The 27,592-nt window shown below is 65.4% G+C and overlaps 2 protein-coding genes across 3 annotated transcripts; both read right to left on the reverse strand.

Annotated features, from left to right (window-relative positions):
• Positions 1–233: 233 nt before the first annotated feature.
• On the reverse strand, positions 234–10,397 carry LAMB2 (laminin subunit beta 2). 2 transcript variants are annotated; one of them, XM_051627936.1, is made up of 33 exons: positions 10,226–10,397; positions 9,913–10,076; positions 9,676–9,811; positions 9,422–9,495; positions 9,129–9,317; positions 8,990–9,053; positions 8,040–8,242; positions 7,832–7,952; positions 7,363–7,551; positions 7,104–7,283; positions 6,915–7,027; positions 6,747–6,826; positions 6,534–6,669; positions 6,206–6,361; positions 5,968–6,092; positions 5,766–5,883; positions 5,450–5,642; positions 5,221–5,364; positions 4,865–5,096; positions 4,628–4,791; positions 4,324–4,548; positions 3,562–3,776; positions 3,380–3,476; positions 2,938–3,310; positions 2,683–2,867; positions 2,364–2,605; positions 2,092–2,295; positions 1,860–2,004; positions 1,322–1,529; positions 1,097–1,238; positions 812–988; positions 582–741; positions 234–504 (listed from the first exon to the last, which is right to left on the reverse strand). In XM_051627936.1, exons 1-33 carry the CDS (start codon positions 10,266–10,268, stop codon positions 368–370), a joined length of 5,334 nt encoding a protein of 1,777 aa, XP_051483896.1. In that variant the 5' UTR covers positions 10,269–10,397; the 3' UTR covers positions 234–367. The 2 variants fall into 2 exon arrangements, with proteins under 2 accessions (XP_051483896.1, XP_051483895.1); XM_051627935.1 differs by having other exon boundaries at positions 5,968–6,095.
• Positions 10,398–10,613: 216 nt separating this feature from the next.
• LOC127388443 (laminin subunit beta-2-like) lies at positions 10,614–23,589 on the reverse strand. Its single transcript, XM_051627934.1, has 35 exons — positions 23,542–23,589; positions 22,755–22,804; positions 22,015–22,190; positions 21,797–21,920; positions 21,608–21,681; positions 21,318–21,506; positions 21,177–21,240; positions 20,902–21,107; positions 20,702–20,822; positions 20,315–20,503; positions 20,041–20,220; positions 19,627–19,739; positions 19,424–19,503; positions 18,997–19,153; positions 18,638–18,790; positions 18,373–18,531; positions 18,169–18,290; positions 17,722–17,842; positions 17,088–17,280; positions 16,847–16,990; positions 16,233–16,464; positions 15,766–15,929; positions 15,453–15,677; positions 14,760–14,974; positions 14,577–14,673; positions 13,575–13,953; positions 13,309–13,493; positions 13,004–13,233; positions 12,689–12,892; positions 12,076–12,220; positions 11,783–11,990; positions 11,551–11,692; positions 11,251–11,427; positions 10,998–11,154; positions 10,614–10,832 (listed from the first exon to the last, which is right to left on the reverse strand). The coding sequence occupies exons 2-35, from the start codon at positions 22,783–22,785 to the stop codon at positions 10,699–10,701; spliced, it is 5,490 nt and encodes a 1,829-aa protein (XP_051483894.1). The 5' UTR covers positions 22,786–22,804; positions 23,542–23,589; the 3' UTR covers positions 10,614–10,698.
• Between the last annotated feature and the right edge of the window lie 4,003 nt (positions 23,590–27,592).

A 27,592-nucleotide genomic window follows, 5' to 3' on the forward strand; every position in this document is an offset into this window, starting at 1 on the left:
GCCCCACCGCAGCCCAACCGCAGCCCCGCCGCTGAACCGCAGCCCCGCCGCCTCCCCCGGCCTCCCCGCCGCTGCTCCCCAGCCCCGCGGCCCCACCGCTGACGCCCAGCCCCACAGTGCCCTACGCCTCGGGGCTGGCAGCAAGCGGCTCCCACTTCGGAGGCTCGGGGAGACCCCTGCGGGACCACCCGCGCAGACGCGGGGGTCCCCAGCACGGGGCGCAGAGAAGGCAGTCTTGCTCTGACACTTTATTCACACGGGGGTGGCCCGCAGCACCCCCCCTGCGCACTGATGTAGGGGCAGGCAGGGGCCGGGCAGGGAGAGGGGGCCGGGGACTGTGCTGGGGAGCCCGGGCCCCAGAGGAGGATCACTGGCAGGTGTTGTAGATCTGAACCTGCTGGTTGATGTTGGCCAGCACCTCCCTCATCCTGGCCTCCAGCCCATCCAGCTGGGCTGCCTTGGCATCCAGCACTCGCTCGTTTCGCTCATATTCCTCCTCCAGTGCTGTGGGGATGAGGGGAGACGTGGGTCAGCCCAGCCCCCTGCCACCACCACCCCCCAAGCCCCCAGCCCAGCCTCACCTCGCAGCCGCTGCAGCTTGCCCTGGGCGTCCCGCAGCAGCCCGGCAGCCTCGTCCCGCAGCTGCTGTGCCCGGCTGCCCGCCTGCCGCGCACCCTGCGCCCGGTGCTCCACCAGCTCCTGCGCTGTCCGGTACCGGTCCCGCAGTGGCCCCTCCAGCACCTACCAGGCAGCAGGGCCAGTCAGCGGGATCCCCTGGTAGCCCCGCTGGATCCCCATGCTCCTCACTCACCTGCTTGGCCTCGCCGGCTCGGTCTCGGGCAGCACTGGCTGCCTCCTGGGCACGCGTGGCTGCCAGGCTGTTGTTGGCACGTTTCACCTTCAGGGCATCAGTCTGTCCATCCAGGAGCCCGATCTGCCCCATGGCACCTGCCAGCCGCTGCTCTGCACTCGCCGTCTGGTCCTGCATCTGGGGACCGGTGGCACCAGGGACAGGCATGGTCAGGGTGCCCACACGGTGGGGCTGGGCAGAGCTGAGGTTATGGTGGGGCTGAGGTCATGAGGACGTGGCCCTTACCGTGCCGATGGCTCTCTCGCTGTGCTGGATATCACCAGCAGCATGGTGCAGTGCCTGCTCGGCCATGCCCTGGGCTCGCCGTGCCTCCTCCAGCGCCTGCCGCACCGCCTCGGCTGTGCCCCGCACCCCCTCTGCCCGCGACCTGCAGCCGGGGTGGCACGGCCTCAGAGCCAGCCTGGGCTGGGGGTCCCTGGGGGAGCTGCATCTCCATGTCCTCAGCCTCACCTGGCCCGCTGGGCGTCCTGCAGCAGCTGCCCAGCCCGGCGCACATCACCGGCTGTCTGCTCCAGGATGGCGTCCACGCTGGCCAGGCTGCGCACCCGTGTCTTGATCTCCTCAGCCAGGCGGTGGATCTGAGCCGGCGCGGCGGGGAGTGACAGCTCCAGCACCCGGCTGGCTACCACCTCGATGCTCTCGGGGTCGGCCCCCTCCTCTGCGGGCAGGAGCTGTCAGTGTGTCCCCCGCGGCACCCTGAGGTGGAGGGGACAGAAGGACCGAGGGGCAGTGGAGGGCAGGGGAGAGCCGATGGAGCGTGGGACAAGAGGCAGCGGATGGCTGGGGGGCACAGGATAGGCAGAGCAGGGACCGTGCAACACAGCGTGGGGCAGAGGCAGTGCAGTGCAGCGCTGGGGCGGTACAGCCCACGTGCAGTGTGGGGACCATGCAGGGCAGCACAGTGCAGTGTGGTGCAGGTGCGGTGCAGGTGCAGAGCCACATAGCACCAGGCCAGGGCAGCCAGCCCCCCTGGCACGCTGGCACTCACGGTTCAGGAAGGCCTTGACATGGCTGATGAGCTCTCGCAGCTCCTTGTTGGAGCTCTCCACCCGGGCTCTGGTCTGGTTCGCCTTGTCCAGGGCTGCCTGTGCCCGCAGCCAGGCTTCATCCGCCTTCCCCTTGGCCTCAGCCACCTGGGCAGGGGCAGAGACACTCAGCGCAGGTCCCGAGGGCTGGAGGGCCACAGCTATGCCACCTTCTCTCACCCATGTGCCGTGTACCTTGTGGGAGAGCTGGGCCACATCGCCAGCAGCCTGCCGCAGCTCCTCCTGGGCATGGCGTGCCCGGTCCAGTGCACTGTCAGCTGTGGACACGGCCCCGCTGCAGCTCAGCCCCCCACAGCGCCGTGCCCCGTCCTCATCCCGGCACCCGGCTCCCCCACAGGGGCTCTCGGCACAGGGCACATCACCTGCAGCTCCGCAGACCTGCAAAGGCAGCAGGAGCTCAGAGGAGCTCCGGGCAGCATTCCCCTGGTCCCCTCTCTGCATCCCACCTTCTCGTTGAGCGGGTGCAGGCTCAGTGCCTGTGCCCTTGCCGCCAGGTCCATCAGTGCCCGCCGGCTGGCTGCGTTTTGCCGGTTGAAGTCGTCCCGCCGGCTGGCCAGGAGCTGCTCGGTGCGGTGCCGGGTGGCCGCCGAGGTGCTGACAGGGCTGGGCACGATGCGGGTGGAGGCATCTGCCCGACGCTCGGCATCCTGTGACTCCCTGTGGGACTGGCGGATGGTGTCGTAGGCACCTGGGGGTGGCAGGGGCACCATGAGATCCCTGGCCACAGGCTCACCACCCCACACGTGGCTCTGCAGTGCAGCTCACCAAGGAAGTTGGAGGTCTTGAGGGTGTGCAGCCGCTGCTGCAGGTCCTGCAGGCTGTGGTTGAGGCCACGGGCGCCCCGGTCCACCGCGCTCAGCACATGGCTGGCATTGAAGTTAGCGTCCTGGGCAGCTGTCAGCTCCCCCTCCAGCCGCGTCAGCCTCTCCGTTGCCTCCTCGATCTGCCGCCTGCAAGGGAAAGGGGTGACAACCCGCCCCTGGGGACACCCCGGGAGCCGTGTCTGCTCCAGGTGCTCACCGCAGCTCCTCCATGGTGTGTGTCAGCTGAGTGGCAGTGGCTGCAGTGGCATTGCGAGCGGCCACCACATCACGCACGGTGGCCAGGCTCTCCTCCAGCCGCTGGAAGGTGCCCCCAAAGGCGCCGGCAGCCCCAGTGTGCTGCAGGAGGCTGGCCCGCTGGGCCAGAGCCCGGGTGCGGGCTGCCAGGTCCTGCACCACCCGATCCCAGTCCCCAAAGCAGGGGTGGCAGGGCTGGCAGGCAGGGAAGGTGCCAGCAAATCCCCGGGCACACTGGTCGCAGCGGATGCCGGAGATGCCGGGCCGGCAGTCACAGTGGCCGCTGCTGCGGTGGCACTGGGTGCTGGCGACACCGCGGGGGTCACAGTCACAGGCTGTGGGAACAGCAGGGTCAGGGTGCTGTGGGGCTCACCGTGGACACCCCCACCAGCACCAGCTCTCACCTCGACACTGCTGCCGTGGGTCACCCCAGTGGTGTTCCTGGCAGTCCGTGCAGGTCTGGCCCCCAAAGCCTGGCCGGCACGAGCACTGCCCTGTGAACTGAAAGACATGGCACGGCCGAGGCTGGCAGAGCTGCTGCACACCCCGCGCCCCACGGCAGCCCGGCACCCCCTCCCTGGCTCACCTGGTTGCATGTGGGTGTCAGGGCGTGCTGGGGGTGGCAGGCGCAGGGTTGGCAGCCCTGCCCACTGGCCAGGTTCCAGAAGTTGGGGCTGCAGCGGTCACAGCTCTGTCCCTCCACGTGGGGCAGGCAGTGGCACTGCCCACTATACCTGTCACACTGGCACTGCTGGGGCCCACAGGTGCTGGGGTCAGTGCCCAGCGCATTGCAGGAGCAACCTGGAACCAGACGGGTGCTGAGCAGGGATAGGGACTGGGATAGGGACAGGTTGAGGACAGGGACAGGAAGACTGTAAGTTTGGGATGGAGATGTGATGGGGGTACAGATGGTATGGGAACACAGGCAGGGACAGTATGGGGATGGTGATAGATGAGGGTGGAGGCATGATGGAGACAAAGATTGGGCAGATAAGGGGTATGAACAGCATGAGGACCACTGAAGAGGATGGGATGGAGATGGGACAATGACAGGGTAAGGACAGAGAGGACATGAGCATGGAATGAGAACAAAGCCAGGCTGGCAGTGGGGATGGGATGGCAATGGGGACAGGAATGGGCATGAGATGAAGATGGAGAAAGGATGGGACAAGTTGGACATGGGGACAATTATGGGGCCGCAGTGCTGGACAGAGACTGCCCAGAGCAGGGCAGGGCTACAGGGCCCCCCAAAGTGCTGTGAATGAGCAAGGGCAACCAGGGGCACACATGGTCACCAGAGACATGCTGGACCCTGGAGGCAGGTCTTGGCATGGTGGTGGATACTCACGCCTGCAGCTGTGACGTGTGGCATCCCCGTAGTAGCCAGGCTGGCACTCGGCACAGTGTGGCCCTGCTGTGTTGTAGAGGCAGCGCAGGCACTGCCCCGTGCGCCGGTCACACGCCTCTGGGTCCGTCATGTCGATGTTGTCATGGCACTGGCAGGGCAGGCAGCGCCCACCGGGCTGCAGTGGGTCCCCGTAGTACCCAGGGGCACACTCGTCGCAGCGGGGACCTGCTGGCACAGGGCATTGGGCAGTGCCTGGGGAGGAGGCACCCTCGAGGGCACCAAGCATACTGTGGCAGGCACCCACCTGTGTACCCAGGGCTGCAGTGGCAGATGACCTGCCGGGAGTGGCTGTCCTGGTAGCAGGAGGCAGCGAAGTGGCGGGGGCTGCTGGGTCCGTCGGGACAGGGGCAGGGCCGGCAGTGCTGCCCGGAGCCCAGCGCCGGGTTCCCAAAGTGCCCGGTTGCACACCTGCGGGCAGGCAGTCAGCAGAGCCATGGTCCTGGCAGCATGCTGCCCTGCTCCTGGCACACACCACACTCACCTCTGGCACCTCTCACCATCGGTGTGGTCGCGGCAGCGCAGGCAGCTGCCTGTCTGGGGGTCACAGTCCTCAGCGTGCCCATTACACTGGCAGGGCTGGCAGGTGGGGAAGCCCCAGTAGCCGGGCTGGCAGCGGTCGCAGCGTGGGCCATGGGCACCTTCTCGGCAGGAGCACTGCCCCGTGGTGCTGTCACAGACGGTGCTCACTGACCCCTCGCTGCTGCACTGGCACGCTGAAAGGCAGGGCACCCATGGCGTCTGCCCTGGCACATGGGGAGCATCCCTCCCTGGCCCCTACAACCCCAGGGTGCCTGGGCTTCTGTCCAGGCCAGGCTGACTTAGCCCTGCAGCTCTCACCTCGGCACCCGCTGGGCCCGAAGCCGAAGGTTCCTGGGGAGCAGCGGTTGCAGCGCCGTCCCATGACGTTGGGTTTGCACCGGCACTGCCCGCCCCGGGGCTCACACTCGGCGCTGAGAGAGCCCTGGGGGTCGCAGAGGCAGGCTGTGGGCAGAGAGCGGGTAGAGTGCAGGCTCAGCAGCAGTGGTGGCCACTGGGGGCCATGGACAGGGTGCGGGGCCGTACTCACGCAGAGCCCCGTCGTGCAGGATGGCCGAGAGGCTGTGGAGGAGGCTGTAGCAGGGCTCAGCCACAGGTGAGGGCCCCGCGGCATGGAAGGGCTGGGCACAGCGGTACCGCTCAAAGGTCTGCCGGCGCTCCATGGATCCAGGGTCGCCCGCGATGAACATCTCCAGCGCGGAGTAACGGGGAAGGAGAACCAGCTGCAGGGTCGAGTTGGTGGGATGTCACACTTGTCTCTCCCCGCCTCCCCTGTGGCCACACCCTGCCCCCCAAAAGGGTTGTTGCCCTCTGTCTCACTGCCTGGCCGCCCAGACTTTCCTCACCGAATCAATGAGCACGCTGGCAGTGGGATCCTGCCGAGCAGTGCCACAGCCCAGCTCCAGACGGATGGTGTAGGAGACACCTCGCTCCAGGCAGACAGGCCAGGGCAGCACTACATACCTGGGGGGGCGGGCAAAGCAGAGCACGGTCAGCCAGATGCGTCCCACAAGCCACAACACAGCCTGGGCCAGGTAAGGTGCTCACCTGGCACCGGAGGGGAGGCTGGTGGAGAGCTGGTCGTCGGATGGGATGGTGTTTCCACAAGGGCTGCTGGCTGAGACGGGGCTGGGGCGCAGCACCCTCACCCTCACCTCCTGCCAGGGCTCTGGCTGCTGCCAGCAGAGAAGGAGCTGTGCCAAAAAGCCTCACCAGCAAGCACTCCCTGCCACCACTCCCAATTTGGCAATACATCCCACTGCTAGCACCACCATCCGGTGCTCACCTGGGGCTCATAGCGGATGATCACGTCGTACTCAGTGGAGAAAGGCACGTCCCTCACGTGAAACTCCACCCAGCTGCCCTCTTGCATGCGGGCAAAGCCCGTACCCGTCCACGAAGGTGGGTGGTCTGTGGGAGGTTCACGTTCCACCACTAAGCCCTGGTGCAAGATGGGGTTGTGAGATGTGACCTTACCTTGACCAGTAGGTACTACTCTGCCGTGCTGCCCCATTGGGACAGAGAGGCTCCTTCCAGCCTGGGGACCCTGCAAAGAGCCACCTGGTGCCCTGCTCTGCCTGCTGTCCCGCACCAGGGACGCTTTCATCCCTTACCTGATGCAGTCGAGCATCCTCAGCCTCGTAGGTGTAATGGTCCAGGTTGATGTGGTAGAAGCCAGGCTCCACCTGGCTGCACTGCCGCCCCACCACGTGGCTCCGGCACCGGCACTGCCCCGTCTCCATGGCACACCTGGTACCCCAGCGGCACCATCAGCCCTGATGCCATCAGGGATCCCCCTCACCCCTCGCATCCCCAGGAAGACTCACAAGTTGTCATAGGCACCTCCCACATCGCAGTCACATGGTCGGCAGCCTGGGAGGTCGTGGCTTAGGCCCCAGTGCTCAGGCTGCAGAGGGCAAGGGCGTCAGGGAGCACCTGGCTATGGTGCCATGGCCCCGAGCACCATGCATGGACCCTGGCACAGCCCCACTCACCAGGCACTGGTCACAGTTGCGCCCAGTCACCAGCCTCTTGCAGAAACACTCACCGCTGAGGGGGTCACACCGGCTGCCCTCGGCCACCGTGCCACGGGAGTCACACTGGCACCCTGCACAGAGAGGCAGTGGTGTCCACCAGTGCCGAGCCACGTGCCCGACGCCGGCGGGTGCCACCCTGGTACCTACGCTGGCAGCCCTGCGGGGTGGAAGTGCTGAGGCCGAAGAAACCGGGTTTGCAGCGGTCACAGCGGGGCCCGGCCACGTGCTCCTTGCAGCGGCACTGCCCCGCGATCAGCCCCCGGGCCGGGTCATCAGCGCCATCGCACAGCCCACCATCCAGAGAGCCCTCAGGGTCACAGTCGCAGGCTGGAGATACAGGCACGGTCAGCAGCCCGACCCCCCAGCCCACCCCACGCAGCCTGTGCCATCCCCCCCCAGCACCAACCTCGGCACACGGCAGGGTCCCGCAGGTCCTTGCTGGGGTCCTTGTAGTAGAAGGGCTTGCAGAGGTGGCAGCGGCGGCCCATGGTGTTGTGCTGGCAGTCGTCACACACGGCCCCGCTGGTGTTCCCCGTGGACAGGAAGACGGCCATGTCGAAGTGGCACCGCCGTGAGTGCTCGTTGCAGTCGCAGCCTGAGGGGATGGCACCACGGCACGGCATGCGGCACCCCAATCCCCTGCCTGGCAGCACCCCCAGTGCCAAACCTCCACAGCCAGCCCTGAACCCTCACCTCAGTATGTAGCACCCCAAACCCCAGCTAGCAGCACCCCAAATCCCTAGTGCCAGTCTGTGGGATGCCAGTCCCCACCAAATCACATCCCAGCATACAGTACCCCAAAACCCCAGGCATGGCACAGCCTGTCAGCCCCGGCACTGGCATCTCTGTGCCAGGAGCCAGTGCTGGGCACTCACGGCGGCAGGCATTGGTGCTGGAGCCCTTGGCCGGGCGCCAGGGCAGGTCATGGTAGAAGTCCTCGCAGCGCTCACAGTTCAGCCCCTGTGTGTGGTGCTTGCAGACGCAGCGCCCATGGACCTGCCGGGACACCATGGTGTGGGGCTGCAGGAGCCTGCAGTACAGCTACTCAGCTCCAGCAGGACACGGCAGGCCAGCTGGCCATACCATGCCATCGGTGGTGGCCGGGGCCCCGCTGAGTGGGGCGCACTCAGAGGCGTGCCCATAGCAGAAGCAGTTCCCACGCATCACCAGCTCGTAGAGTGCATAGTAGTACTTTTCCCGGATCTCCCGCCGCGAGTCCAGCAGGTTGTCCCCCAGTGTGTGCAGCTTGGTGAGGTTCACCCGGAGGTTGGTGACACGCAGCAAGTCTGGGGAGGGAGAGACCCATGTTAGCATGGCCATGGGGGAGGTGGGTAGCTCAGCAGAGCTGGGCATGGTTCACTTCACCTGTGCACCACCGGGCTGCCCGTGGTTTGGCTCATGCACACGTGGTTGCATGTGGCCAGGCTGGGCTGTAGGTAGCTGCGGGGGTTTGGCTCCCATGCACACGGTGCTCAGTCACCAGGGCTATGCAGGCCCCTCAGCAGATGTAGGCTGGGACCCCACCAGCGCAGAACAAACACACAGGGCTTAGGGCACCTTTCTGGGTGTTTGGGCTGTGCCTGGAGGATGGCTGTGTCTGGCGGGTGCAGCCTGGGGGCCCCCCAGCACGATACGATGGCTCCCCTGAGACTGCAGCTTTCCAGCAGCCCTGCCCTGCAGATTCCTCCCCTCCTGCTCCCAGCCTAAATTTAGCCCTGGGTGATTAACCCACTGCATCCTGTGCCCAGCCCAACTCCTCTGCCCATCAGCAGCACCATCCTGCAACACAGCCACTGCTCAGCACTGGGCTCAGCTCTGGCATGGCTCTGGTACAGCCATCGCACTCTGCTCGCCTCGATGCAGCCCGACCTTTAGCTGCTCCCACGGGGAGGGGGAATGCAGGAGGGGCCTGAGCCTCTGCAGGCTGGACCTGGCCCCGACCCCACCGTGGGGCTCAGAGGAGGGAGACAGCGGCGAAAATAGCTGAGCCCAAAATAGAGCAGCCAGGCGGGAGCCCGGGTTGAGCGACTCACTCTGGATGGAGGGGCTGTAGGGGTCCCGGATGGGGATGGCAGGGTCCAGCACCCGGTAGATGACCTGGAGGGGAAGGCAGGGTGGTGAGGGGAGAGCAATGGGTCCCTCAACCATCCTGTGGTGCCTCCAGGGCCTCACCTCCCCCTCAGTGGAGGGCTCGATGTCAGAGTAGCGGGACTCGCAGACGACATCATCGAAGCGGCGTGGGGGCCCGCGGGGGATGTGGGGGAAGGCAGTGGCACAGTCATAGGCGAAGTAGCGGTAGACCTTCCAGCTGCGCCCAAAGTCAGCCGAGCGCTCCACCAGCATGGCCGCGGGACGGAAGGTCTGCGGGACACCCAGCTGGGATGGGGACCAGTCCTGCAGCCCCTATCCCGTACCATCCTCTCCCATCTTGTACCCATCCTGGATACTCATGTGGCAGAACCCACCTTGAAAGTCATGATAAGGTGGGTGAAGTGGAACTCGGCCTCCAAGTCCAGCTGGATGCTGACGTGCTCCACACCTGGGTAACAGCACATGACTGTGGCAAGCACCCACCCGTGGGCCCCTGGGGCTTGTCCCCCCCACTTGGCCATGGTCCAGGGGTGCGTCCACGGCTGCCGGCTGAGTCACAGTTCCTCAGCGTGGGAGGAAGGGAAGGAGAGCCCCTGGGGACACACCACCACCCCCACCCACTGCTCACCGTTCTCCGACTGCCACCAGGCTTTCTTGGGGCGGGGGGCGAAGGTGGTGACCACATTCTCAATGCGGTGGCTGTCGGTGTTGGTGAGGGTGTCATAGGGCCGCCGTGAGTCACAGATGAAGCATTTCTTCTCTTCCTGCAAACAGGGGTCTCGGGTGTGTGTGTCCTCATCCCCGTCCCGTCCCCCTCATCCCCGTCCCGTCCCCATCCCGTCTCCCTGGTCTCCCTCTGGCTCACCTGGAGGTGGCTGACGATGCAGTAAGGCTGGGGCCGGCGCAGCCCGCAGGTGGAGGTGGCACTCAGACGGGGGGCTCGTCCCACCAGCAGGTCCCCGGTGGCCGGATAGCAGCTGCCGCGGGCGCAGCCCTGGGGGGCGTCGGGGGCCGAACCTGCCCCCAGCCCTGCGGGGCAGCGGGCGGCTGAGGGCGCTGCGGGGCGGGGGGGGTGGGCGCGCGGGGCCCTTTCCGCGACCGCCCGGAAACGGGGCGGCGGGGCCGGGACGGACCCAGGCTCCCACCGGGCCCCGTCGAGGCGTGGGGCGCGGACTTACCGGCCAGCAGCGGCAGCAGCAGGAGGGCAGCGGGGCTCCGCATCGCGAGGCGCAACACGGGGGCAAAGGGGTCGCAACGGGGGCAGGAGGCAAGCGGGAGGGGGGAGGGCAAGGAGGGCGTAACGGGGACGCAAAGTAGGGCGCTTGGCAGGTGCCCGGCTGTCCCGTCCCGTTCCTGTCCCGCCCCGCCCGTTCCCGTTCCCGTCCCAGTCCCGGTCCCTCCCGCGCCCCCCCCGTCCGAGCTGGGCGGCGGGCGCAGCGCTCGGGGCTGCGCGGAAAGCGCGGGGCGGATCCCGGCCGGAGCGGGGAGCGCGGGCGGCGGGCAGGGAGCAGGCAGGGAGAGGGGAGGCAGGCACCGGACACAGGCAGCCGCTGTTCAGGGCTTTATTTGTAGGTGCGGACGCGCTACAGGCGCCCGCGGAAGGGAGAGGACCCCCGGGCTGCGGCGCAGGGCCGGCCCCGGGCCCTGATCCCTAGCAGGTGGCATAAGCGTTGGCCCTTTCTCGGATCTCCTCCAGCAGCCCCCAGACCCGCTGCTCCAACGCCAGCAGTCGCGTCGCCTTCGCCGCCATCACCCGCTCGTTGGCCCCGAAGTGCTGCTCCAGCTCTGCAGGACAGGGACACGGTCAGGCTGTCTCCCCGCGTCGCCCTCAGGGACACATCCTTGGGGCACCAGGCAGGATGTGCCCACGGGGACAAAGGGGAGACATGCACAGCGAGGTGAGAACTGAGGTGGTGAGGAGCACCTCCCCACTGCACACGCCCCTCTCACCTTCCAGCTTCCTCTTGTTGCTGTTGGCCTTGTTCAGGAGGTCCCTGGCCTCCGCTGTCAGCTGTGTCACACGCTGCAGGGCCCCACCAGACACCCCGGCCAGCCCGCTCACCCGGCCCTTCAGCACCACGTAGCGCTGCGTCACCTGCGCCAGGTCCTGGTGGCACAAGGGCATGGGAACACTGAGCCCCCCCCCCCCAGCACCCAATACCCTCTTGGTGCTGCACCAAGGCCAGGTAGGGTTGGGCCTTACCTGGCTGAGTGTCCCCGAGGTGGCGGTGGCACGCTGCGCCCCATCCTTGGCTTGCTGTGCCAGGCGGCGGGCATCCCGGCCCTGCTCCTGCAGGGCGGCGACGCGCTGCGCCAGCTCCCGCAGCCGCTGCTGTGCCTGTGACCCCTTCCCCTCCAGGGCCTGCAGCCTGCGCTCCGCCTGGGCAGGCATGGGAACTGGCTGCCATCGCACCCACTGTGCCAGCCCCACTGCCTTGGCAAAGCCACAGCACCTGCCCCTACTTCCCCATCCCAGTGTACCCACAGCCCTGGCGCCCCTCACCTCCTTGGCTCTGCTGTCGGCCACCCGGATGGCATCCCTGGAGCTCCGCAGGGTGCTCCTTGCTGCTGCTGCCTGCATCCGTGCTGCCTCCAGTGCCCGCTGTGTCCCCACCAGCTCATCTCTCACACCTTTCGCTCGCTCCCTGCAGCCACACAAGCAGCTCCAGCCCCTGCCAGCACTGCAGGATGGACATTCACTCCCTGCATGCCCCAGCATGTCACCTGCCACTCACCTGGCATCCTGTCCCTCTGCCAGCAGGCCCCGTGCCTTGGCCAGCCCCTGTGCTGTGCTGTTCAACACCACATCCACCCCCTCCAGCTGGTCGATGCTCTTCCGCATCTCCTGCAGCAGCTCCTGAATCCGGCCAGGGCTGCTGGGCAGGGAGAGGTTCAGCACCTGCCGGGCCACCAGCTCGATGCTGCCTGGGTCAGCTCCTTCCTCTGCGGGGACATAGGAGTGGGGTAGGCTCAGGGTGGGTGCACTGACCCCCACCATGCCCATGTGCCCACCCCATGCCAGTGCTACCTGCCAGGAAGGCCTTGATGCGGCGGATGAAGTCCCGCAGCTGGGCTGTCGCCTTCTCAGCGCGGCTGCGAGTGGCCTGTGAGCGCCCCAGGGCCTCCTCCGCCTGGCTCCGTGCCCCCCGGGCCAGCTCCTGCACCTCCTGCGTCTGGGGGACATAGGGCTGAGTGGGGGCACAGGGTGGCCCCGGCAAGGGGTGGGCAGGGGATGCAAGGGGACATGCACAGAGACAGGATGAGGGCATGCAAGGGGGTGTATTGGGATGTGCAAAGGAGCACAGGGGTCACGCAAGGGGACACGAGGGAGTGTGCAACCGGGTACACAGGGGCATGGAAGCAGTTGGTGCAAGGGGACATAAAGCAGTGGCCTGAGGGGGCACACAAGTGGCACAAGGGGCATCTGCAAAGGGGCATAAGAGGGACATACAGGGGGTGCATGCCTGGGGGCATGGGAAGGGCACAAATGGGATGTACAAGGTGACATACAAAAGGGACATGGAAAAGGCATAAGTGGGATGTGGAAGGGGACATCAAAGTGGCATGGAAAGGGCACAAGAAGGACATGCAAAGGGGACACAAGGGGACACCAAAAAGTGCCGCAGAGCCACCGCCCCTACCTTCTGTGCCACAACCCCCAGCTGTCCCAGTGCCACCTCCAGCTGCTGTGAGGTGTTATGGGCGCTGCTCAGGGCCCGAGCTGAGACGGGCAGTGCCCCTGTGCATCCTGTGCCACCACAGCGCCGTGACCCCATGCTGTCCCAGCACAAGGCTCCTCCACAAGGTGATTGCTCGCAGCTCCGGTCCCCAGGTACCCCACAAATCTGTGGGGATGCCAGTGGTAAAGATGGCAGCTCAACAATGCATGGGGGGAGAACCGGCATGGGGTTCTCCCACCATGAGCCTATCTGCCCCCTCGCTGGTCCCACTCTCACCTTCTCATTGACCCTGGTGATGCTAAGTCCCATCACCCGTTTCCGTGTCTCCCGCAAGGATTTCCGTGCTGCAGCTGCGCTGCGGCGGAAAGCATCGCCCCGCTGCCGCAGCGCCCGCTCGGCCGCCCGCCGTGTCATCTGTGACCTGTCCAGCTCTCTGGCTGTGCCATTGGCCACCGCCTCTGCCCGCCGCGAGTCCTCCGCTGCTGCCAGGATGCTGCGGTACGACTCTGCGAGGGACAGTGTCAGGGGGCAGCTGGGATGGTTGGCACTGAAGCCCCCATATCCTTGCTGGATGCTCTTACCGCTGAATCCAGCTGCCACCACGGTGCCAAGCAGGATCTGGAGGCGGGAGGTGGTTTGGTTGAGGCCCCCCAGCTGACGGCTCAGCCCGGCTAGCCGGTCACGTTGCCGGACATCTGCATGTGCCAGCTGATCCAGATGTTGCTCCAGTTCTTGGAGCTGTTTCCAGAAGTCATCCAGTTCCGTTCTTTGGGGGGGAGAGAAGTCTCAAGCTTTTTTGTATTACAAAATGGAGGTGCCCACCACCAAGCCCGCTCCTCACACTTGCCTGGTGTTGTCCAGCCACCGAGGCAGCCCACTGAGGAGGGGGCTGCCAGGGCTGCCCCCCTCGCCCAGCAGTTGCTCCACGTGCCCCAAGGCCTCCTCCAGTGCCCGCAGGCGGCGGGGGCTGAGCTGGGGGTCAGACACCCCATCCTGCAGTGCCTGTGCCTGCATCCTCAGGTGCTGCAGCCTGTCCCGCAGGCTTCCCAGGGTAGGGTCCCAGTGCCCGAAGCAGGGGTGGCAGGGCGAGCAGCGGGGGAAGGCGTCCTGGTAGCCCCGCTGGCAGCGGTTGCAGCGCAGCCCCCCGAAGCCCGGCCGGCACCGGCACTGCCCGCTGCCCTGCTCGCACTGCAGGCTCTCGGCGCCCAGCGGCTCGCACTCGCAGGCTGCAGAGACAAGGTGGCATTGTGTCCTGGTCTCCCCAGGGACTCCTGCAGCCCTGGGCTGCCATCATGTCCCCAGCATCCCACTATGTCCCCCTGTATCTCCAGGGTCCCACCATGTCCCCAGGGTCCCACTAGGTCCCCACAATTCCACCATTTACCTGGGGTCCCCTGAGTTCCTCATATTCCAGAGACCCACCATGCCCCCAGGGTCTTCCATGTCCCCAGCATCCCACTGTGTTTTCAGGGTTCCCTATAACCCCACAGTACCACCACATCACCAACATTGTGCTATGACTCCAGTGTCACCCACATCTGAAAGGTCCTATCATGTCCCCATAATCTCACAATGTCCTCAGGATCTCCTCTGTCCCCAGAGTCCTCTGTGTCCCGTGTCCCACTCCCTCCCCAAGCTCCCCATGTTCAGAGTCTTCCACTGTGTCCCCAGGGTCCCTATGTCCTCAAATCCCACCATGTTCCCCCCAGGGCCTCAGCGTCCCACCACACACCCAGGGTCCCTCCACGACCCCGTTCCCCCAAGACTCCCCATTCACCAGGGCCTCCATGCCCCAAACATCCAACGTCCCCACATCCCCTGCATCCCAGTCCCTGGGATGTGCCCCCACCTCGGCACTCGTGTTCAGGATCTCCCCAGTGATGGTCCTGGCACTGGGAGCAGACGCGGCCCCCAAAGCCGGGCCGGCACTGGCACTGCCCCGTCACCTGCAGCGAGAGCGGAGTGCTCAGCTGGGCTGCTCACTGGCCACTGGGACGGCAGCAGAGCCATGCTGGGGTGCTGGGGGTCTCACCACATCGCAGGAGGGGTGCAGGGCATGTGTGGGGTGGCAGCCGCAGGGCTCACAGCCCTCTGGCCCTCCCAGGCTCCAGAAGTGGGGTGCGCAGCGGTCGCAGCTCTTGCCCACCACGTTGGGCCGGCAGGAGCAAGCACCCGTGCTGCGGTCGCAGTTGCAGATGCCAGCAGTGCAGTGGGAGGCTAGGGTGCCTCGCGGGTCACAGCTGCAGCCTGTGGGTAAGTGGGCAACCATGTGGGGCTCAGTCCCTAGCCCCCACCCTGGTCATGCCCTCCTGGCACCTGGCCCCATCACCCCAAATTCCCCAGCCCCAAACCTATGCACAGCCCCAACCACCTGAGCCCAACACCCCTCCATGACCACAGACCCTGTCCTCTGCCCAGCCCTGACCCCAGGCACAAACCCCCCTCACAGACTCAAACCACCCCTCACAGCCCCAACCCCCCCCTCATAGCCCAGAACTCCCCTGACAGCCCCAAAAAACCTGACAGCCCCAAACCCCCTCACAGCCCCAAACCCATAGACACCCCCAAACCCTGCCCAACCCCCTGGCACACCCCAATCCCACTGCACCCCAACACAGCCCCAAGCCTCACCCCCACTCTGAGCCCCTGCATCACCCCAAAAAAACATTGCACATCCCCGAACCCTTGCATGGCCCCTGTCCTGGCACAGCCCCCACCCACTCACGCCGGCAGCTGCGGTGCAGGGCATTGCCATAGTAGCCAGGCTGGCAGTGGGCACAGTGGGGCCCAGCAGTGTGGTACAGGCAGCGCAGGCAGTGCCCCGTGCGGGGGTCGCAGGCCCCTGGGTCACTGGCATCGATGTTGTTGTTGCACTGGCAGGGCCGACACACCCCCCCCTCCATCTCCGGCGCCCCAAAGTAGCCAGGGGAGCAGTGGTCGCAGCGGGGCCCTGTGGGGAGTGGGGCTGTGTGTACCAGGGGTCCCACAGCCCCAGGGCTGGGGATCCCTGATGCTCCATCGCCCACCCTGCACCTCACCAGCATATCCAGGTGCACAGAGGCAGACAATGTGGTGGGTCTCCTCGTCAGCATGGCAGGCGCTCCCATGGTAGTGCTGTGTGCCGGGGTAGCCAGGGCAGGGGCAGGGCCGGCACTGCTGCCCCGAGCCCAGCACTGGGTCCCCATAGTACCCATCCTGGCACCTGTGAGGACAAGAGGTGGGTGCCCCAGTGGTCTATCCCATCCCACCCACCCCATTGCATCTATGCCATGCCTTGCCATGCCATCATCTCATCTCATCTATCTCATCATATCCCATCCCACTATCCCATCCAATCTCACTCCATCATATCCCACCATATTCCATACTATCATATCCCATCCTATCCCATCCCATCTCATCCAATCCCATCATAACCCAACCTCAACTCATCCCATCCCACCTCACCTCATCCATCCCGCCCCATGCCGTGCTGTCCCCTCCCCTCTGCTCTGCTCAGGCTCACCTCTCGCAGTGCCGCCCGTCGGTGTGGTCGCGGCAGTGCAGGCAGCTGCCGGTCCGGGGGTCGCAGTCCTCGGCGTGCCCGTTGCACTGGCAGGGCCGGCAGGCAGGGAAGCCCCAGTGGCCGGGCTGGCACTGGTCACACTGCCGGCCCACAGCACCAGGCTGGCACCGGCACTGCCCACTCACTAGGTCACATAGCTGTGACACTGAGCCCTCCGGTGAGCAGGCACAGGCTGCAGAATGGCACAGCTTGGGTCAGAGACATGGGGCAGGGATGGACAGACAGACAGACACCAGCACCCAGGGCATGACCAGTCCATGGACTATGGCACAGGAAGGCTGATGTGGAAGCACGGACAGGGAGATGAGCAGATGGGTGAGTGCAAGACAGGGCAGCACCCATCCCAGGCAGAAGTGTGGGGCTCAGATGGATGGATAGATGGACAGACAGATGGGCAGAGGGGAACTGGGACTCAACCCACGGGCTGCAGGACGGCAGGAGTGAGATGGACACATGCACGGCCAGATGAATGACAGACAAGTGAACAGGGCTCTGACGGCTGGAACGACAGACAGACAGGAGGGGTTCCCGGCCGGCGCAGATCCTTTACTCACGGCTGCAGCCCAGGGGCCCGAAGCCGTAGCTGCCTGGAGCGCAGCGGTCACAGCGCCGGCCGAGGACGTGGGGCTTGCACTCGCACTGCCCTCCCTGCGCCTGGCACTCGCTGCTGCGGGAGCCCTGCAGGTCGCACTGGCAGGCTGCAGGCAGGAGGGACAGCGTGGGGCCGGGCTGCCCTGCCTGCGCCGTGCCCACACCCTGCCTGCTGTGGGCACAGCCCCATCCCGACACACTCACGCAGAGCCCCGCCGTGCAGCAGTGCCGAAACGCTGCAGACCAGGCGGGCGCAGGCCTGGGCCAGGGGGGCTGGGGGGGCCATGCGAAATGCCTCCAGGCACTGGTACCGCTCCAGCTCCTCCCGACGTGCTGCTGCTGCTGCTTCCATCCCGTGGAAGCCCGGAAGCTCCGACACCCGTGGCAGGAGTACCAGCTGCAGTGGGCAGTGGGAGGGGGAGAGGATGTGGGGCTGGGGGTGCACAGCCAACCCCCACCGTGGGATCTGGCCCCTGCTCCTGAGCCCCACCCCATCAAAAGCCTCAGCTCCACTAATATTCCCATCCAAATTGCAATCCCCACGGGCACCTTTATCCCCATCCTCACTGACATCGCCAAGACCAGCCCCAACTCCAACACCCCCAGCCCCTTTGATATTTTCATCCTCATCCCCATCTCCATCCATTCCTTTTCCCCATCCACCTTCCTATCCTCATCTCATTGCCATCCTCATCTCCATCCCCATCCCATCCCCACCTCACCGCACGCGCAGTCCCAGGTGGATGTCACTGCCCACCCCAGCCCTTGTTCCCCTATCCCTGCCCATCAGCCCACCCCTGCATGCCCCCTGTGTGGGGTGCAGTGGGACCCCCCTCACCGAGTCAATGAGGATGAAGGCACCAGGGTGGCGCTGGGTGACTCCAGCCCGTTGAAGCCGCATTGTCACCTCGTAGGGGGTGCTGGGCTCGAAGCAGAAGGGCCGGGACAGCAGCACATACCTGTGCAGAGGCAAGAGTGGGGGCACAGGCACGCCAGGGCCACAGGGACAGCCTGGGGACAAGCAGCAGTACCCAGCCACCTTCCTTGTCTGTCCCCAGCCCCATCTCTCATCTGGGTGACAGGACTGTCCTTCTTTCCATCCCATCCCCCTCCCTCAGTTTGGAGTGTGACAGGCCTGCCCTTGTCCCTGCCCTATCCTGATCCCTGTCCCCATCCCCACCAATCCTCATCCCTTCTCCACCCTTGTTTTCATCCCATTCCCAGTCTCATCCCAATCACCATCCTCATCCCACCCTCATCCCATCTCATCCCCTTCCCATCCCACCTCTGGCTGTGGGGCAGGCTCTCGCGGTACATCTGCTCGGAGGGCAGCAGGTTCCCACAGCGAGGGCTGGTGGGCAGCACCCGGGAGCTGACGCTGACCACGGCTTCCCAATCCTCGGCTGACTGCAGTGACAGACAAGCAGGCGTCAGGGCCTTGCTGTGCTGCACATGCAGTGGCCACGGCCGTGGCCATAGCCACGCTCACCTCGGGCTCGTAGCGCAGCAGCAGCTCGTAGTCCATGGGGTAGGGCACGTTGTCCACTCGGAAGGTCAGGCCAGCCCCGTCCCGCACCCGGGCAAAGCCTGAGCCCGTCCACGTCACCATGCGTCCGGTGCCATCCCGCACCACCTCCTCCACATCTGGCTGGGCAGGGCATTGGCACCGCTTGGCCCCAGCCTCCCTGATTCTGCCCCTGGTGCCCCCTGCCCCACAGCACCTGGCCCTGCCCCATCCCACCCCCTGGGCTCACCTTGGGGGGCTGCTGGCGGGTGCGGCGTGGGGGGATGCGGGGCTGGAGGGTGCGGGGGGAGCTGCGGTGGGGCCGTGGGTGCCCCTTCCGCCCCCCAGGCTCCCCAGTCTCATACTCCAGGCAGTCTGGGGGCACCTCGGGCCGGGCAGCGCCCTGTGGGGATTGGGGTCAGGGGACGGGAGCCATGCACAGAGACTGCCATGCATGGGGCACGGTGACAGCCACATGCAGGACAGGGTGACAGCCACGCATGGAGCACAGCCACGCATGGAGCACAGCCATGCATGGAGCATGGTGTACGGTGACAGCCATGCACAAGCCCAGGCTGGGAGTGCAGGGACCCCTCCCAGGAGACTCACCGGGAGCTGGGGGTGGCCATGACCATGGCCAGTGGCCTGCTCGGCCTCATAGGTGTAGTAGTCAAGGTGGGCACAGAAGAAGCCGGGCTGTACCTGGTCGCACTGCCGCCCCATGAGGTGAGGACGACAAGGACATGCCCCATCCTCCATGGAGCACCTGGGGGTAACAGTCTTGTCCCTTTATCTTTCCTTTTTTCTGGCTCTGTCCTCACCCATCCCTCCTTCCATCCCTGTCCCCATCCCCCAGCCTCAGGATGGAGATCCAACCCCTCCATGCCTTCATCCTAGCTCCCTCTGTGTCTCCAACCCTGTTCCCATCCCTCCACCGATATCCCTGTGCCTCCCTCCCTCTGTGCTTGACCCCCAGCCCCATCCCCACTCCCGCCCCTCATCCCCATGCCCGGCCAGGTGCTGTGCTGGGCCCCACCGGTTGCTGTAGGCTCCCCCGAAGTCACAGGAGCAGGGCCGGCAGCCTCCCAAGTCGTAGCTCAGGCCCCAGAACTCGGGCTGCAGGGAAAGCGGGGGGGAGATGTGGGGTACATGTGGGGCCAGCCCAGCCCCAGGAGGTGCCCTGCGGCTGGAGAGAGTCAGGACCACAGAGCATGGTGTGGGGCAGGCTGTGGCACTCACCACGCACTGGCTGCAGGAGCGCCCGGCCACGAAGCGTTTGCAGTAGCAGTCCCCACTGACGGGGTCGCAGGGGGAGCTGCCCGCCACCGTGCCCCGCGGGTCACACCTGCACGCTGCCCCCCACATGTGCATGCACCCCCACACGTGAGGGACTGCCACCTGGCACCACAACCCCTGGGCTTCATGGCCCTCCCTCCCAGTCCTGGGTCCTTCCACCCCTAGCGCCTCCATCCCCGTCCCTCAATCACCATACCTCCATCTCAGAGCCCTCCATCCTCATCCCTCCATCCCCCATTCCTCGATTTCCATCCCTCCACCCCACATCCCTCCATTTCCGTCCATCCACCCCACATCCCTCCGTCCCCATCCCTCCACCCCGCACTGTTCCGTGCCCATCCCTGGGTCCCATCTCACGCTGGCAGCCCTGTGGGTCTCCGTGGCTGAGGCCATAGGCGCCGTGCTGGCAGCGGTCACAGCGGGGCCCGGCCACGTGCTCCTTGCAGCGGCACTGCCCCGCGATCATGCCCAGCGCCACGTCCGTGTGCCCGTCACAGGCACCCCCATCCAGCGATCCTGCCGGGTCACAGTCGCACGCTGCCAGGAGAGAGTCAGCAGGGAGCTGGGGCTGCCAGCACTGGGAGCTGTAGGGCCAGGGCAAACCGTGGAGCTGGGGTCCCCGGGCACTCACGGGCACAGGCAGTGGGGGCACGGATATCGGAGCGGGGGTGCCGGTAGTAGAAGGGCTTGCAGAGGTGGCAGCGGCGGCCCATGGTGTTGTGCTGGCAGTCGTCACACACGGCCCCGCTGGTGTTCCCCGTGGCCAGGAAGACGGCCATGTCGAAGTGGCACCACCGTGAGTGCTCGTTGCAGTCGCAGCCTGAGGGGATGGCACCACAGCACGGCATGCGGCACCCCAATCCCCCACCCAGCAGCACCCCCAGTGCCAAACCTGGGGATGCAGCTCCTCTATCGCATTCCCTCAAGCCCCAGCTTGCAGAACTCCCTCACTCCCCCAACCCAGCAGGCGGGACCGCAAGCCCCTGGGCACAGCACGGTGCTGGTGCCAGGCACTCACGGCGGCAGGCATTGGTGCTGGAGCCCTCGGCCGGACGCCAGGGCAGGTCATGGTAGAAGTCCTCACAGCGCTCACAGTTCAGCCCCTGTGTGTGGTGCTCACAGACACAGCGCCCATGGATCTGGAGGGAGCACCTGGCTCAGCATGGCCAACGGATCCCATGGTGTACCCTACCATGCCAGTGGTTGTGCGTGCCTCACCATGCCAGGGACGGAGGATGCCGGAGCACCGGGTGCTGGGGCACAATGGGCAGCATGGCCATGGCAGAAGCAGCTCCCACGCAGCACCAGCTCATCCACGGCATAGTAGTACTTGTGCAGCACCTCCTGGCGTGTGTCCAGCAGGTTGTCCCCCAGTGTGTGCAGCTTGGTGAGGTTCACCCGCAGGTTGGTGACACGCAGCAGGTCTGGGGGGTTATGACACCATCAGCACCCAGCCTGCCAGCCCCACAGCCATGACACCCCCAGCCACGCACCCTGGATGTCCGTGCTGTAGGGATCCGCCACAGGGATAGAGGGGTCCAGCACCTTGAAGATGACCTGGGGAGGAACAGTGGATGAGCCCAGATCCCCCCCAGACCCCTGTCCCTGCTCTACACCACCTTGGCCCCACACACCTCCCCATGGCTGGAGGGCTCGATCTCAGAGTAGCGCTGGTCACACAACACCTCGTCCACCAGCCCCGAGGGCTGGCTGGGAATGCCAGGGAAGAGCTTGGAGCAGTTGTAGGCGAAGTAGCGGTAGACCTTCCAGCTGCGCCCGAAGTCAGCCGAGCGCTCCACCAGCATGGCCGCGGGACGGAAGGTCTGTGGGACACCCAGCTGGGATGGGGACCGGCCCTGCAGCCTCCAAGGGTCCGTCCCATCCTATCCCACCCAGATCCAAGCACTCATGTGCTGGGACCCACCTTAAACTTCATGATGAGATGGGTGAAGTGGAACTCTCCCTCCAGGTCCAGGCGGATGCTGACATGCTCCACACCTGGGGGGAACAGAGAGGAGACATCCAAGGCCAGGGAAGACCCCTCTGGGTCCAGTGGCCATGCAGCTTTGAGGCACATGCACATGGGGGCAGCCTGCTGCTGCCCTAACCTCACCGTTCTCTGACTGCCACCAGGTCCGCTGGCCATGGGGGCCAGTCAGGTAGATGACATTCTCGATGCGGTGGCTCTCAGGCAGGGATGGGTCCCGGGAGTCGCAGGTGAAGCACTTCTCTGAGTCCTGTGCCAGGGAATGGCACCATCAGGGATTGGTGGCTGGAGGCTGTGCCGGTGCCCGGCTGTCCCGGGGCCCTGCCAGGGCTGGGTGGGCTCACCTGGAGGTGGCTGACGATGCAGTACTCCTGGGGCCCGTCCAGCCCGCAGGTGGAGGTGGCACTCAGGCGGGGGGCTCGCCCCACCAGCAGGTTCCCAGTGGCTGGGTAGCAGCTGCCACCAGCACAGCCATGGCTCTGGTCAGGCTCCTGCCAGCCCCCCACCAGCGACAGCCATGCTGCAGGGATTATGAGGACATGGGCTGAGGGCTGCTCCAGCATCCCTAGGCACCCCAAAACCTTCCCTGCACCTCAATGCCTGCTCAGCACCCTCCCCACCCCCATCTGTCCCATCCCGTCCCGTCCCCGCATCCTGACCCACTGATGCAGCACAAAGCTCCATGACCCGGAAAGGTGCTGGCAGCAGCCCTGGGACCTCGTGACCGGGGGGCAGGGAATGGGGCCAGGCGGGCAGTGGGGGGAAGCGGGGGGCTGGCGGCTGCAGGACCCGAGGGGCCGGGCATGGGGTGGCTGCCTGTGCTCCTGGGGGGCTGGGCAACTCCCAGGGTGCCAAGTGGTGCCGGGGGGGAGCCAGGAGCCAGGTCAGGCGCTCACTAATCCCATCAGGGCTCAGTGCAGCCTGCATTCCCCACTGGGATTTGCAGTGGTCAGGCTGCTGCCAACCAGGGAGCATTGCCATCACCACCACCAGCCACCCTCCACCCGGGCTGGCAGCCCAGGATCACCACAGCCCCTAGCACTGTGGATGCTGTGCTCAGTGCTCCACTGAGGCCAGCACTTACCCAGAAGGAGAGAGAATGTCAGGAGGTCCATGGGCAGCCACGGGCTCTGCCTGGGAGGGAACACAGAGATGGCGCTGCAGCAGGGTACGGGGTACAGCACAGGGCACAGGGTGGCCAGAGCCTGGCCCCTCCCGTCCCCGGGCCATGCACCTTGGAGTGCATCCACCCAGCTCCCGCATGGCGCTGCACCCAGGGTACAGCACTGGGTAGCGGGGTTGGGTGGGGCACTTGGGTGCCAAAACTCCCCAGGGTGGCAGCCAGCACCCACCCCCATGGCCATGCCCCAGGCCTGCACAGCCCCAGGGGGGGCACAGCCCACGCACTTGGGCACATGGCCATGCCCCACACCCCCAGACCCCACACGGGTTGTGGTGTGATCCGTCCCACTGCAAGTGTCACTCGTGTCCCTGGGGGAGTCCCAGCGCTGGGTCAGCCAGGGAGGGGGGCCAGGAGTACTGGAGCCGACTGTCAAGGGCATCCCAGCCACTGGCCAGGGTCCCACTGTTAAATTTAGGCTGGAGCTGCCTTTTGTGCTTCCTTTTCTCCCGGCACTGCCCGCTCCCAGCCTTGCAAGTGCTGGATCAAAGCCTGGCCCTGGCGCTGCCCAAACACATCTTTCCTGTCCCCGCGCAGGAGCCAGCCCAGGGCAGGGGGGCTTGGGTGGTGGGGGAAGCGATGACTCTGCCCCACCACCGTCCCCAGCAGAAGCCACGCCGAGGTGGTGGGCGAGGCAGCGTGGGGCTGTGTGCTGGCGCAGGGGTCCCCGAGCCCCGCGTGCCCCCGGTACCTGGCGTCCTGCAGCGTCCGGCGGGGCCAAGGCCAGGGGCGAGGGTGATGTGGGACCTGCTGCCCCCCGGGCTGGGGCGTGCAGAAATGAGCCGGGGCGAGGGCGGCGATGGGATGGCGGCGGCTGGCGGGCCCCCCTTCCCCGTGCACGATTCTTATTCAAATGGGCTGCCCGCTGAAAGGGACAGCGGTCTCCAGGCTACGGGAATGTCACTGCCGATTCCTTCTGCCTGGAGGCCCCCGCCGCCCGCCCGCCCGCCCGCGGGGGCCAGGCCGGCCAGGCGTCGGCAGCCCGGGCACGCCCCGGCCCGGCCGGCACGGCGGGCCCCGCCGCCGAACAAAAGGCGCCTCGTGGGCCGGCGAGTCGGCGGCGCCGCGTTCCCCCGGCTCCCGGCACGGCAGGGCAGGAACGTGCCCGCCGCCGCTTGCAGAGAGGCACCCGGGGCAGCCTGGTGGGACGGGTGCCTGACGGTGCCGTGGCGCTGGGAACTGGAGGGGTATGTCTACAGGGTGGAGCCGTGTCAGGCATCAGCCCCACCGGGGGCTCACCTGGGCACATGCACAATGCCGCTGGCTGGACGCGTTCCTCCCGAGGGACCCAGCCCTCCCCACCACCACAGCTCCCCGGGCAAAGTCCGGCACATGCCAGTCCCAGGAGTGCACTGCAGGCGCCGGGGGACCCAGCCCATCTCCTTGAGGACGCCGTGGTCCCTTCCTTGTGCACAGCCTCTTGCGGGCTGCTAGTGCCCGGCCTGCGCCCCAGGGCTGTGCCCAGTGCCAAGGGCTGTTCCCTGTCCCAGGACTGAGCCATGCCCGGGGCTCCCCACCAGCATGCCAGCTCCTACCTGTGCCTGCGGGGCCCAGCGTGCCGGGCAGGTGGCCGGTGGCCCAGACGGGCTGCAAGTCAGCCAGCTTGGCCCTGCCGGGCTTGGGCTGGGCTCGGCGCCTGTTCCTGGAGGAGGGCTGCTGGTGCCTGTCTCCTCCTCCGGCAGCCGTGCCAGGCGAGGGGAGGGACCAGCCAGCACCGAGCTTTAGCCAAGGTGAGGCAGAGGCCAGGTACAAGCCTGCGGTGGCCCACGTGGGGCACGGTGGTGCCCTGTGCCCAGTCTGGCCAGGAGCTGGCACACAGCATCGCCACAGGGCTGCTGTGCCCAGTCGTGTGGCACACAGGGCTGATGAGACAGGCAGCCCAGCCAGGACTCACCCTGCACTGCACGGGCTTGTCTGTGCCTGCGCAGGGCACGTCTCCAGCAGCAGTACCAGAAGCCCTGGTGCAGCATGGCACCCGTGCCAGCTGGATCCTGCTTCCCTCCCGTGCTGGCACTGTGGGCACCACCATCCATCCCCTGAGCCACTCACCTCATGCAGGTCAGTGATGCCCGGGATCCTTTGGACCGGCCAGGCCAGGCGCTGAGCTGGCAGCCCCACAGCCCTGCAGGGAACACAGTTGTGCACTGGGGCTGGGCTCGACAGACCTTGCTGTCCTGCAGGAACGGTGCCTCTTATTAATCAAGGCTGAAGGAAGGAAGAGGAGCCGTGTGCTCTCCACGACAAGGCTGTGCTCTGGCCGCCCTCCGGTGAGCAAGGTCACAGGCAGACAAAGCAGCAGCTCCCCAGGCTGCTGGCCATGGGGACGCCAAAACCTGTGTCCCCAGAGACATCCCAATATCGTGCAGGCTGGTCCCACGCATCTCAGTGGGGCGAGGGCTGAGGTGGGCAGAGCCCTGGCAACTCCCTACAGCTGTGATCCCAGCAGGTGCTGGGAAACCTGTGGGAAAGGCAGGGCTGTGCCCAGTGAGGCTCTGGCAGTGCAGGGTGGTGGCTGGGCACCACCACCTCCTGGCCTAGGAGACCTGGCAGGAGATAAGCTGATATAGAGCCATTAGTACTGGCCAGCGTGTATGTATCTCAAAGATCTTGCCAAGCAAACCTTATCTGCTCTGAAGACATCCAAAGTGGCCTGATAAAGGCAACTGTAATAGGATCTCTGCCCTTGAAAAGCAAGACAGAAGCAGGAGAAAGGGAAACTCAGCTGGATCTGAGGGACAAGTGAGGTGTCTCAGCCTGCGACCAGGCACCTTCTGGCTCCCCTGAAGGCTGCTCTGACTTCCCACCCTGAGCTGCAACCCCTCAGCTGCCCCACAGCCAAACACGTGGGGGTGGCCCGTGTCCGGCCAAGGGCAGCTCTGCTGGCAGGAGACCTGCTGGCAGCTCTGCTGCAGCCCTTCACCCCCAGTGCTTCATAGCTGCTGAGCACCCCCTGCTCCCCAGGCACCTGTGGCCTCGGCTCCACCAGCACCTCTCAGCAGTGATCAGAGCACTTTCTCCATTGTCAGCAGACCAAATGGCTCAGAGGGTCAGCAGTGGGAACTGGCAGCACTTGCTGCTGTGGGGCACACAGGGGAGGGTCCCCCCAAGCCTCAGCAGAGCCTTCGAGCTCCTGGGGCAGCCCTTTATGCCTGGTCAGCCCTGCTTGGACCAACTTCAGTGGGCTCAGCAGGTGGCCAAGCTTCCCTGAACATCCTCAGACAGCAGGAGAACTGCTTAACCACTTCCCTTCCTGAGGAATGAGCTCTGGCAGCAGAGCTGGTGTCTGCCTGGGGCCATGGTCCCACCATTAGTGCCGGGTCAGTGCACCAATGGCCCTGCAGCACAAACTGGATCAGTCAGCAGCAGAACAGGCAAATCCAGAGAGAAGCTGAAGGGTGGGCAGACAGGCAGGGGCTGGCAGAGCTCCTGCCAGCGCAGTGCCCACCCGGTGCGTTTCTAGGAACTAACCTGGAATGTGGACTTACGCCAGTTTACACCAGTTCAGCACCAGTGGCACTCACCTGGAGTGTTTCCCATCCCAAAACAGCCATTCTTTAATGGGATTTGGGTAGCCCCAAACCTCAGTGTGGGGGTTGAGGGGAAGAGGTGGTGCTGGTCTCCAGCTGAGCGTGACCCACGCAGCGGTGGGGCACACGGTGGGGATGCTGTTCCCACAGGGCCGGGAGGAGCCGTCTGGCAGGGCACAAAGAAAAGCTGGATACGCTGGGCGGTTCTGAGCACCATTTTACTGAAGGGCTGGACACCTGCTAGGACTTCGTAACAAAAAGTTCACTTCATTTAAGAAAAAAAAAAAAAAAAAAAAAGAGACAGTCTGGTTTTTGTCCTGTTCCCTCCAAAGAGCAGAATAATACTACCGCTGTCTTCTCACTAAACAATGCCATTCCAAAATATACAACACTGAGTGTGAAGCAGCCCAGCCTCATATTAAACATTAAATATTAATATAGCTTCGGAAACATTCTACACAAACAAATGAAACAGTAAAAAGTTCACTCAAGAACAAGATGGCCAGTTGTTTGAAATTCATGATACAAAAGTCTGTTGCTCGCCCTCCCGCGGGCTGCAGTCCCTGCTCCACGGCTGCCTCCTCAGGATCCCCAAACGCCAGGAGACACGGCGGCTGAGCCAGCGGCACCGCCCCCGGCTGGAGCGGGTGGGTCACGCTGCGGCGTGGAGACGGTTTTCTTGTCTGGCAGAGACGAATGCGAGGGGCTGGACAGTGCCCACTCAGAGCCCCTGTATCCCCCAGAGCAGCTGCTGTGCCTCTGCTTGGGAAACGCTACTCCTTGGGAGTGCTGCAGCGGGAACCGGGAGGGAACAGTGTGACACACGGTGCCTTTCCTGCCGCAAACGCCGACACTGGCTCTGTCCCATCCAGGCGGCAGTGCAGCGGAGCAGGGGCATGAGGGGAGGTATTTCTGGGGGTAGCTCTGCAGCACCTTTTTTTACAACAGCACCATGTGCCTGACTGTGCCTGTGGGAATCACCAGACTCTCACAGGGGCTGCCTTTAGCAATAGGAACAAAAAGGGCTAATTAAGACAATAAGGAAAGAGTCCCAGACGCTAATAAGGCCTTGAAGGAGCTCCCCAGGGCAAGGCCTAATCATCCCCGCAGGGGAAGGTATTTCGGATGCTCACTGGAGGAAGTGCTACCTGCCCTGCAAGGGTGTCTGGAGGGTATGTTACCTTCCCCACAGCCACCCAAGCAGGGCAAACTTGT

The sequence above is a fragment of the Apus apus genome, chromosome 9 (genome assembly GCF_020740795.1).
Source record: "Apus apus isolate bApuApu2 chromosome 9, bApuApu2.pri.cur, whole genome shotgun sequence".
Lineage (NCBI taxonomy): Eukaryota > Metazoa > Chordata > Aves > Apodiformes > Apodidae > Apus > Apus apus.

What these genes read in the sequence shown, in the direction of transcription:
- LAMB2 (XM_051627935.1), bottom strand. Translation starts at nt 10,268, where the DNA reads ATGCGGAGCCCCGCTGCCCTCCTGCTGCTGCCGCTGCTGGCCG. An exon ending in GCTGCTGCCGCTGCTGGCCG is followed by an intron (nt 10,077 to 10,225) that starts GTAAGTCCGCGC and finishes GCTGCCCCGCAG; the next exon opens with GGCTGGGGGCAGGTTCGGCC. An exon ending in CTGGTGGCAGTCGGAGAACG is followed by an intron (nt 9,496 to 9,675) that starts GTGAGCAGTGGG and finishes GCTGTTACCCAG; the next exon opens with GTGTGGAGCACGTCAGCATC.
- LOC127388443 (XM_051627934.1), bottom strand. Translation starts at nt 22,785, where the DNA reads ATGGACCTCCTGACATTCTCTCTCCTTCTGG. An exon ending in AGACCCACAGGGCTGCCAGC is followed by an intron (nt 19,740 to 20,040) that starts GTGAGATGGGAC and finishes TGTGGGGGGCAG; the next exon opens with CGTGCAGGTGTGACCCGCGG. An exon ending in CCTGCACCGCAGCTGCCGGC is followed by an intron (nt 14,975 to 15,452) that starts GTGAGTGGGTGG and finishes ACTTACCCACAG; the next exon opens with GCTGCAGCTGTGACCCGCGA.